The 11,520-nt window shown below is 52.8% G+C and overlaps 1 protein-coding gene across 1 annotated transcript; it reads right to left on the bottom strand.

Annotated features, from left to right (window-relative positions):
• Positions 1 to 6,814: 6,814 nt before the first annotated feature.
• On the bottom strand, positions 6,815 to 10,251 carry ODF4 (outer dense fiber of sperm tails 4). The gene is made up of 4 exons (XM_045490025.1): positions 9,840 to 10,251; positions 7,769 to 7,942; positions 7,401 to 7,535; positions 6,815 to 7,201 (listed from the first exon to the last, which is right to left on the bottom strand). Exons 1-4 carry the CDS (start codon positions 10,249 to 10,251, stop codon positions 7,017 to 7,019), a joined length of 906 nt encoding a protein of 301 aa, XP_045345981.1. The 3' UTR covers positions 6,815 to 7,016.
• Positions 10,252 to 11,520: the final 1,269 nt, after the last annotated feature.

Here is an 11,520-nt window from a genome sequence, read left to right as displayed (position 1 = left end):
GGGCAGAGAGAGAGGGAGACACAGAATCAGAAGCGGGCTCCAGGCTTTGAGCCGTCAGCACAGAGCCCGACGCGGGGCTCGAACCCACGGACCGTGAGATCGTGACCTGAGCCGAAGCCGGACGCTTCACCGACGGAGCCCCGCAGGCGCCCCAGAGAACCCCAAAATCTTCAAGTCGCACAATCTCGTAGCAACCAAGCTGCACCCCCATTCACTCTGCATATCTTTGTCCTCACGGGCCGCCATAAGGAATTTCCACAGACCGGGCGGCTTAAACAACAGAAACTCATTTTCTCACAGTGCTAGAGGCCGGAAGTCTAAGACCAAGGTGCCGGCCAATCGGGTCTGTGGCGAGAGCTGTCTTCCTGGCCTGCGGGCAGCTGCCATCTGGCCATGTCCTCACGTGGCCCTTCCTTACTGCACGTGCACGGACACGAAGAGAGCCAGTGGCTCTCTGGCATCTCTTCTTGTAAAATCACTCACCCTATCCGATCAGGGCCCCCACTCTTATGACCGCATGTAAACTGATTGCCTCCCCAAAGCCCGTCTCTAGCTACAGCCACACTGGGGTCAGGGCTTCAACATGAACTGGGGGGAGGGTGGCAGGGGGACACAATTCAGTCGGATGAGGGTTTTGGGGTGATAGTGGGGCTCAGGGGGTCCAGAGACGACGGCCAAGAACGAATTCTTAAAGATGTCTCTGGTGCAAAAAGGTGATTTTATTAAAGCACGGGGACACGACCCGTGGGCAGAAACAGCTGCCCGGACCACGAGGAGAGACTAGTTATATACTATGGGGTTGGGGGAGGTAAAATCAGGAGGAAGTTTCCAGTGAGATCTTCATATGCTAAAGAACACTCCCAAGATGGTGGAGGCCTAGCTATTGCCGAACTAAGGGTTTCCCCCCCCCCCCACCCTCCAGCAAAATATTAACATTAAGACATAGGGAGTTCCTAGAGAAGTGTTTGGCTCTCGCCGGCCTCAAGTATTCGTCAAGGGGCTGCAGGTTATACGGAAATTGAGTTCTATCTGCCATTTCCTTCTGCCTCTGTTTCCCACATCACTATGGAGGGGAGGGTGATGTTGGGGCTCCAGGAAACTGAGTCTACAAATTTCTGGAGATGCGGCTATTGATAAGACTGCCTTTTTCTTGTGATTGACTAAGATCTTTGTAAATAGATGGAGACTCGGGTCCTGCACGACCGTGACCTCTATCGGTTAACCCTTTGTTTCCCCCCTTTCCTTTGTTCTTGGGCAGCCGGGAGTGCCCGAGGAATAGCACACACATCCCACCTGGGGCCTGTCAGCTTGCCTTCTCCTCCCTCAAGGGAGGGAGAAGCCCTTGGTGAAGTCCCTCAAGGGCTGGCTATGGACTCTCCGCCAGGTGTCCTCATTCTAGCACTCAGGGTGACAGATCAGCCACCATCTTGAATGCGCAGAGGCAATGAGATCTCCAGGGGGTTTCACGCTGGTAAGTAAATGCTCTGGTCCAGAGGTAGGAGCACGTTGCACAATTTGTTGGCCAGAACTAGTCACGTGACTCCGTCCGGAGCCCGAAGGTGCAATCTTAGCATATCCCCAGAAGGCAAAACCTAGAAATACTTGGTGAACAGCGCGAATGACCACCACAGGAAGATCCATGGCTCCTACTGGATCCAGCAGACTCTCTGGTTTAAAATTACATCTACGAGGGGCGCCTGGGTGGCTCAGTCGGTTGAATGTCCAACTTCGGCTCAGGTCATGATCTTGCAGTTCATGAATTCAAGCCCCGTGTCGGGCTCTGTGCTGACAGCTCAGAGCCTGAACCCTGCTTCGGATTCTGCGTCTCCCTCTCTCTCTGCCCCTCCCCTGCTCACTCTCTGTCTCTCTCTCTCTCTCAAAATAAATAAACATTAAAAGAACAAATACAAGAAAATTGTGAAAGGTGGAGTCAAGAAGGTCTGGCTAGACATCTTGGATGCTTAGAACAACACCACAGTGAGTGGTGCAATACTGTTTGCCTCACAGCATCGCAGACTGGGTGCTGGACAAGCCAGTAACTTGGAAATGCCAGTGGGAGCAGACCAAAACCACACACACACACACACACACACACACACAGAAAAGATCTGCTCTCTCTAGCCAAAAGACCAGGAGAGAGGCAACCTGACAAGACCGAAAACTTATAGAAAATACTTCATTAATCCAGCCAACACCATGGAGAACACCGTGGCCCTTCTGCCATGTTGGTCAGCAGAGGCTGAGTGGGGGAGCCTGGGCCTCCACCCTCAACAGACTATAACAAGACACCTCTCCTAGCACCCCCGCCACCCCCACCTCCTGCCGGGGTGCTGGCAGACAAGACCCGGGGGCAACCAAGACTTATATTCCAACCAAGAGGTAACAACCCCCCCCCCACACACACATACACACAGGAAGAACGGGGACCACATGGGAATCCTGGACTTCACCAGCCGCCCGCCTCTGTCAGAGGAGGCTGAGTGGGAAGCTGGAACTTTCACTATCATCCAGTGAGCAAAAAAGGCCGCCACCCCACATCACAGAGAGGCCACATGGGTAGGAGTATCAAGGCACCCTTCCCCCTCCCACCTAGGAAGCCTAGTGGGGAACCTGAAATCCTGCCTTGGACCAGCAGTAATGCTGCCTTGGACCCCTGCCCAGGGTGTCCAAGGACGCTGAGTGGGGAGCCAGGACCTTTATCCCCACCTGGCTGTAGCAAGGAAACACTCCCTTCCTCCATGGCACGATGTCAGAGAGGGCCTGCTGGAACGGGAGATTTCAGTAATACCCACAGTCTTATGATGTAATACCAGAATGTCCAGGATACAATACAAAATCATGCATCATACCAAGAACCCAGAGAAGCTCAACTTGAATGAGTTGAAGATACCCAGCAGATGCCAACCCTGGGATGACCTAGACATTGGGATTTTCCAACAAGGATTTTAAGGAGCGGCGTAAAAATGCTTCGACGAGCAATTACAAATGGGCTTAAAACAAATGAAACCATAGAAAGTCTCCACGAAGAGATAGAAGATACATAGAACGACTAAAGGGGAACTTTAGCACTGAAAAAAAAATAGAATGAAATTTTAAAACTCAGAGGATGGGCTGAATAGCAGGCCCAGATGGCGTTACTGGCCTATCAGTCAAGGTTCAACCAAAGAAACAGAACCACTAAGGGATTTATTTTTTGCAGGTGGGGAACCAGTTAAATAGTCTATGTAAGGCTGTCGCTTCCGTGCCTAATTCTGGAACCTGAAGTTAATCAGTGTAGGCAGTCAGGAAGGGAAGGCGTGAAAAGAAGAGAGCAAAAAATACAGTAGAACCTACAAGGCTGAGCCAGAACTCAATACCGATAGACCGATGCCCATGTTGGTCTCTTACTGCCTCCAAGCCTCCAACTTCAACAGCTGGGAGGGCTCTGTCTCTCATCACGGAGTTGAATAACATGAACGAACCTTGAAAACATTCTGCTAAGCAAAGGAAACTGGACACAAGAGGCTGGGTATTGTACGATTCCATTTATATGAAATGTCCAGAATAAGCAAATGCAGAGAAACAGAACATAGACTAGTTCCAGGGGATGGAGGGAATGGGGAGTAATTAGAGCAGTAGAGTGTTCTGGAATGGGATAGCGGTGATGGTTGCACATTGTGAATATACTAAAACCACTGAATTGCGTACTTTAAAATGGTACATTTTATGGCATGTGTGTTACATCTAAAAAAAAAAAAAAAACCCACGGAGACTTGCAGCTGGGGAGAAAGAGGACTGAATCTTTTTTTTTTTTTTTTTTCAGGTGGTTATTTATTTTTGAGAGAGAGACAGAGCGAAAGCAGGAAGAGGCAGAGAGGGAGTGAGTCACAGAATCTCTGTTCTGTGAGCACAGAGCCCGACGTGGGGCTCGAACCCATGAGCCATGAGACCATGACCTGAGCCAAAGTCAGCCGCTCAACCGACGGAGCCACCCGGACGCTCCAGGACTGAGTCTCGATCAAGGAAATTTCAACGTTTTCCCAGCCGGATTTCAGAAGTGCTATGAACCAAGGACTCCCCGTTGTGTCTCTCATTCATATTCCCCTCCCCACTTTTTTTTGGAGTATGATGAACATACAGTGTTACATTAGTTTCAAGTGTACAACATAACGATTCAATAATTCTATACATTACTCAGTGTTCATTATATGTCATTATCCCCCTTTTTAAATTTTTTTTTTTCAATGTTTATTTATTTTTGGGACAGAGAGAGACAGAGGATGAACGGGGGAGGGGCAGAGAGAGAGGGAGACACAGAATCGGAAACAGGCTCCAGGCTCTGAGCCATCAGCCCAGAGCCCGACGCGGGGCTCGAACCCACGGACCGCGAGATCGTGACCTGGCTGAAGTCGGACGCTTAACCGACTGCGCCACCCAGGCGCCCCTCCCCTTTTTAAACAGTAGCATCTGTCAGGGTTACCCCTTGACTGCCCTGCCATGGTTTCTGGCTGTGTGGGGGGTGGTCACATGTCTCTCTAGTTCACAGGTATTCAGATTGAGAGGACGTGCACTTGACTCCCTGTATTTAAGGCATTGCATCGAAAGAGCCTTACCCGCATCTGGCCCTAATTTAGGCGGCGCATTTGTTTGCTAAGGCAGCCGTAACAAAGCGCCACAGACGAGGTCCTTTACACAACAGAAACTTATTTTCTCCCAATTCTAGAGGCTGGAAGTCCAAGGTCAAGTGTAATAGGTTCGGTCTCTTTCTGAGACCTCTCTTACGCGGCTTGTAGATGTGCACCTTCTCGCCTGGTCTTTCCTGTGCACCTCGTAAGACCCTATCTCCAGCTAGTTACATTCTGAGGTCCTGGGGGTTAGGGCTCCAACGTATGAATTCTGGGGGAGACACAACTCAGCCCATAACAGACGGCCAGCGTGTCATGAATGCTTAAAACTTCATCTCTGCCGGATGCCTCAACAGCTCCACGATGAGACCGTGAGCCCCTTACCAGGTGGCAGGTGCACCAAGTGTGACAAGGCTGGCTCCCGCCACAAGTTCCTCTTCTGGCCCTCCCCTGACTATAACCTAGCGACATCCAAATGCACCAATGAAAATCCCTCAGACGTTTGCTTGACCCCAATAAAGGCACTTGGCCACGGGTCCTCACTCTCTCAGCTCCCCATCTGCGTGGTTGAGCCTGCTCTCTGGGCTCTCCTTCCATGTGGCCTCCGTGTGGAATGTGGACCTCTTCTAGGACCTGTGGATAGAATGAATCCCCCAATTTCAAATGCCTCTCCGAGTGCAATTTCCACGGCTTTGTTGGAATAATCCTTAAAGGCCCCATGAGGAGGACTTAGTGCCTCCCTTGCAATGCAGTGCAATTCTGAAATTTCAGCTGATTTACGTGGTGAAAGTAACAGTGTATTTCTTCCAAGACTAAGTCATGAAGGGCACGGACACTTCCTCCTTCTCCTCCTTCCTCGTCCTCTCTTAGATCACTCACTCTGGGGGACACGAGCTCTCGACAACCTAGCAGCCCATGAAAGAGGCCCCCGTGGCAAGGAACCGTCGACAGTCGTACAAGCGAACCACACTGGAGGTACATCCTCCGGCCCCAGTCGAGCCTTCAGATGACTGCAGCCCCAGCTGACATCTTGACTGTGACCCCGTGAGAGACCCCGAGCGAGAACCATTCCGCTAAGCTGCTCCCAGATTCCTGATCCCGGAAACTACGTGAAAGCCCACATATTCTTTGCTCAGACTGTTTGCCTGGAGCCAAGAAGCTGCACACCGCTCGTCAGGTACGGTTAGGGACAAGGATCTCAAAAGAGCCAAAAGAAATCAAATAGAAACCAGTCAGACGTATTAGGTTGAGCCTGATGAAATTGGCAGCATGTAACTGCGGAAACAGCAGTGTCGGACGGCTCGACCCGCTAAGACTTACCCACCCCACTCGGATTCCGTCCCTTCTCTCCTCTAGCTGGCTGGCATGGCGGCTCCGTCTGGAAGGATGCGACAGATCGGCCACAGCGGCTCTCCTGGGAGACCAGCCTCTCCGTGCGGGATGTCTGAATCCCAGGGGTCGTTGCCGGCGCTGCCCCAGGCAGGTGCCGCACGTGTTCGTGACGGAGTGGCGGAGGACGAGGTGTGGACGGAGGTCGGGGTGGAATTGGAGTCGGAGTCGGTGCCGGTGGTACCCTGGCCCAGGGCGCTGGGACCTCTTGGTCACCTGAGGACACAGGAGGCGGGATGGCTGCCCAGCACACAGGGTACAGCCACAGCCCGGGTAACCTGCCTCTCACCTTGTGGCCAGTTTGCTCTTGAGTCGTTCACTCCCTGCAAACCAACTGGTCATAAGTGATCTCTCCTCCTCACGCCCCCTGCCTCCTAGCAGATGTTGGGATGCGGGTAACGAAGTGTGGAAAGGCGTAGCTCTCGAGACGCCTTTCACCTGGGCACAAGTGGGCCGTGGGAGAAACGGGACGAGCCCACAGGCTCCTAGGCAGGAAGAGTCGGGAACCGAAGTTGTTCTCGCTCCCTTCCTCCCCTTCTTTTTTTTTTTTTTTTTTTAATTTTTTTTTTCAATGTTTATTTATTTTTGGGACAGAGAGAGACAGAGCATGAACAGGGGAGGGTCAGAGAGAGAGGGAGACACAGAATCGGAAACAGGCTCCAGGCTCTGAGCCATCAGCCCAGAGCCTGACGCGGGGCTCGAACTCACGGACCGCGAGATCGTGACCTGGCTGAAGTCGGACGCTTAACCGACTGCGCCACCCAGGCGTCCCCCTCGCCTTCTTCAAGTTGTTGTCTTGTCTCAACCACTCCCAGACACGGTAAGCAAGAGACAATTTATTCCCCCATCGGCCCCGCTGTCAGGCGGCAGGAACAAGGAGGACAAGTGCGAGGCTGACCTAAAATCCTCCCTCTCTAAGTCCTCGAGGTGAGGAGAGCCAACCTACCCAGGGCTGCGAGAAAGGATGAGGAGAGGGGTTCGGACGAGAGGCGGCCGAAGTCGGCGCCAGGGTTCCGGAAAAGGTTACGGAGATGCCTTCTTTCGCTCGGGATCCAGGACTCCCTCCTGCTTGACCGAGGTGTGTGAGGCCCCCGGCTCACTCGGAAAGTTCTGTACTGAGCTGGAACCATTGCTGCAGGACGCGGCCCGGCTGGGACAGTTCATGATCACGCTCCAGAAGTGTTTGTGGTTGAAGTGGCAGAGGGCCGCTGGCAAAGGACACAGGGATGGGGGACAGGAAATGTGGAGAACGGAGGAAAGCAAGCGGCAGGCCAGGCGAGGTGAGGCCCAAGGGGACGTGAATCCTAAGAACCTCCCTCCCTCCCTCCGGGCCTTACCAGCCCCTCCCTCCCTCCACACTCCTTCTGCCCTGAGCCACCTCCTTCCCAGGGCCGCCAGGCCACTCACCGCAGGCGACATACAGGACAAACACCAGCCAGCCTATGAAATAGCTCCAGCCGATGGGGACAGATAAATTCCTCTTCAACTCAAAGACCCAGAGGTTAATAGGGAACAGCAGGAGGGTGGAGAAGATAAAGGTAACTGGGAGACAGGAAGCCAAGAGATCTTCTCACCGAAGAATCCCCCAAGGATGCTCCCTTGTGTGCTGAGTTAGCGCAGCCCCACCCAACTCCACCTCTCCAGGGACGGGGGGAAATGGGATTCCATTCTCAGCGCCCATCCACACCCCTGCCCCCCCCCCCAAAGGAAGGAAGAGGGAGGAGTGCCCAGGAGGCTTGTGAGAAACTGAGTTCCATTCCCAGAGCTAGGGGTACCTTCAAAGAAGCTCAGGATGGTCCCGATCCAGCTAAAGAAGGGCAGTCTCTTCAGACCAGGTAGATACGGCAGGTGCAACCAGACGGTGAGGACAAAGCCCAGCCCCAGGGTCAGGCAGAAGGTTATCCGAGCCACCCCGAAGACCGGGTGATTTTCCCACAGCTTAAAACTAGCTGGAGAAAATGAGAATACAGGGCGAACTCGGGATTCACAAGAGAAAAAAATATATAATCAAATGAGTAATTACGAGAAAACGTTAATAATCGAAGATATGCACATTTGAGGTAACAATGAAATGTGACCTTCACTTATTAAATAGGCAAGGGTTCTTTTTTTTTTTTTTTAATGTTTATTTTTGAGAGAGAGAGAGACAGAGTATGAGCGGGGGAGGGGCGGAGAGAGAGGGAGACACAGAATCCGAAGCAGGCCCCAAGCCGTCAGCACAGAGCCTAACGTGAGGCCTGAACCCATGAACCATGAGATCATGACCAGACCCGAAGTCGGACACTCAACTGACTGAACCAATGTCCCATCTATCATAATATGGAAACGTTTACTGTATCTTTATAGACATAGTTAAAACACTATAAATTAAATTAAAATAATTTAGAAGATATAAAATTGTTTATGAAGACTGAGTACAGCTGCGTAAAAACCATTCAAAATTTGTTCAGTTTTTTTTTTTTTTTTTTTTTTTTTAAAGCCTGGCTCAGTCGGTGGAGTGTGCAACTCTTGATCTTGGGGTTCTGAGTTCGGGCCCCACATTGGACATGGAGATTACTTAAAAATAAAATCTTTAACACATAATAATAAATAGGGGCGCCTGGGTGGCTCAGTGGGTTAAGCAGTGGACTCTTGATTTCAGGTCAGGTCATGATCTCACGGTGCACGAGATCGAGCCCCGGGTCCGGCTCTGTGCTGACATGGCAGAGCCTGCTTGGGATTCTCTCTGCCCCTCCCCTCCGTTCATGCTCTTTCTCTCTCTCTCTCTCTCTCTCAAAATAAATAAATAAATAAATAAATAAATAATTTAACGCGTGCCTGGTGGCTCAGTAGGTTGAGCATCTGACTCTTAACTTTAGCTCAGGTCATGATCGTAGTTTGTGGGATCAGGCCCCACGTCAGGCTCTGCGCTAACAGGGTAGAGCCTGCTTGGGATTCTGCGTCTCCCTCTCTCTCCGCCCCTCCCCTGCATGTTCACGCTCTCTCAAAAGTAAATAAATGAACATTAAAACAAACAAAACAGGGGCGCCTGGGTGGCTGGGTCGGTTAAGCGTCCGACTTCAGCTCAGGTCATGATCTCACGGTCCATGAGTTTGAGCCCCGCGTCGGGCTCTGTGCTGGACGCTCAGAGCCTGGAGCCTGCTTCCGATTCTGTGTCTCCCTCTCTCTCTGCCCCTCCCCTGTTCATGCTCTGTCTCTCTCTGTCTCAAAAATAAATAAACGTTAAAAAAACAAAAACAAAAACAAAAACGCTCTGGTTCTGCGCGAGAGCTGAGAAAGGAGGCCCAGCGCCGGGAGGGGAGGTCAGACGAACAAGAACTACAAGAGAAAGGCTGCAAGGACGCGGGGAAGGAAGGAGCAGGGAAACCAGACACGGAAACCCAGAGCTGGCCCAGAAAAGCAGGGCCTGAGGGAGAAGGGAAGAAAAGAGGCTGGGGCCCGGGCCTGGGAGAGAGCATTCTGGGGACTCCCCTGAAGCTCCGGGTCTGCAAGCCTAGAGGAAGGAAATCCCCACCTCCAAGGAGGCTCTTCTCCCAATATATGTTATGTGATTGAATGATTGACATTCCCTGAGAGTCGTGCCCCTGGCAACATTGTCACAGGCGCAGACTGGGCTCTGAGCTCCTCCAGAGCAATGGTACCTTCCCTTGGGTCAGGCAGAACCCTCCGGCCGGGACGGACGGGAGAATGAAAACCGATCCTCGGCGGTCTCTGCCGGTGAGGCCATCTTGCAGGGAAACAGCACTGGGGACGACCAGAAGGAAGGGACGAGGCCACAGGGCGCAGATGGCGCGACCGAGGCGGGCCGGTTCCCCGGGGCGGCGACGGGGGCGCGGAGGGTCTCACCTTTCCCGGTTTCGGAGCTGGAGCAGCTCTTGGATTTGCAGAGGTGCAGGAGCCCCATGGACATGAGACTAGCCGACGCGTAGATTCTCGTGCTGACGTTGGTGGGCCAGCGCTGGTAGACGCGGCTCCCGGAGAGGCACAGCCACTTCTTGGAGAACACCATGGCCAGCAGCAGGACGAAGGCGACGAGGCTGAGCTCCGAGGCCAGCACCCGCGCTACCCAGCGGGAGCTGTGCGTCATCCTCCACCACAGGGGCAGCACGGAGATTCTCCGGGGCTCTGAGGGGTGCTCCCCGGGCACCTGCCTGTCACCGCTGGGGTCAGCCGGCCAGCTCTCTTCTTGGGCCAGGCTCCCCTCCGCCCCGTCCTGCTTCCCAGCCCCCCCTTCCCTCGCCAGGGTTTGGATGCTCATCCTTTTTTCCTACCGGCCCCGGGAAATCCAGCCCTAAAGTCCCCTGCCCCCATCTTGAGCATTCCCTGTCTCTCCTCCTAACCTCCACCCCATCTCCCCCTTCCCTTGCTGGGCTCAGTGGTCCCTCATCCTTTAAATATCTGTAGCAGGCAGAGTCCTTGCCACCACAGGGCCTGGGGTCTGGGAAAGAAACAACCTATTCAGTAGGACGGGGCCCCTAACTGCCATGGAACTTTCCAATATTCCGGGGGCGGGACAGTCAAGTGGGGGAGGGGCCCAAGGTCACGGGCCCCACCCCCCAAGAGCTGCGGTTTCTGAGGGTCCTCTCTTCTCTTCCCACATCCTCGGCCCTGACCCCACCCCAAAATGCTGACAGAGGGAGCAGGGAGAAGGAGAGGGAGTCGGTCCTCAGAAAAGCAGCCTCCCTAAGTTCTTTGGAAATGTCTTCCGAAGGTGTGACCGACCTTCTCACTACTCCCCCCAACCCCTCACCTCCCTCCCGCCTCCCCTCTGTATCTTCTTCCCTTCCTTATTTCCCCTCAGCACCAGAAGGGGAGGACATAGGATAAGGAGGGGGTAAAGGAGTGTCACACGAGCTGAAATTTTTCTTTTCTTTTCTTTTTTATGGTTTTATTTTTATTTTTTAAAATAATCTCTACACCCCACGTGGGGCTCGAACCCACAACACCAAGATCAAGAGCCTCACGCCCCACCCACCCGCTGAGCCAGTCAGGAGCCCCACAGTCTGAGATTTTTCTCAGCTAGGAGAAAATAAATGTGAATCACCTGGGGTGGCCTGATCATAGCAGCTTCTAGACCTCAGACCCCAGGAGCTCTGGCAAGGAAAAAGCCTTTCAGATTTGGGATGTGAGTTTGAATCCTATCAGAGTTGGTTCACTCTGCGGAGGCAGTAGTGATCCACGTGGTTAAGAACACAGGCTTTAAGGTCCAACAGGCAGAGAGAGGAATGTGGGCCAGCGAACCTGCATGCATCCAACAGCTTCTTTGTGCCTCAGTTTACTCACCCGTAACACGGGAACAATAACCCTCCTCGCAGACTCCGTTTCCGTATCAAATGGGATAACAAACAATGAGCACTCATTGCTGCATAGTCAGTTCCCAGAAAGTGATAGTTGTTACAGTTACATTATCATTTTCATCGGTTCGTGCTCTCTCGCTAGGATACGGAGAAGGAACAAAAACACACAGGTTTCTGGAAGGCATCCTTGCGCCTGTGAGTGGCTACAAATGATGGAAGGAACCCAAAGA

Source organism: Leopardus geoffroyi, chromosome E1, assembly GCF_018350155.1.
Source record: "Leopardus geoffroyi isolate Oge1 chromosome E1, O.geoffroyi_Oge1_pat1.0, whole genome shotgun sequence".
NCBI lineage: Eukaryota > Metazoa > Chordata > Mammalia > Carnivora > Felidae > Leopardus > Leopardus geoffroyi.
The sequence above is the reverse complement of the archived record's forward strand: the minus strand, read 5'-3'. Positions and strand labels throughout refer to the sequence as shown.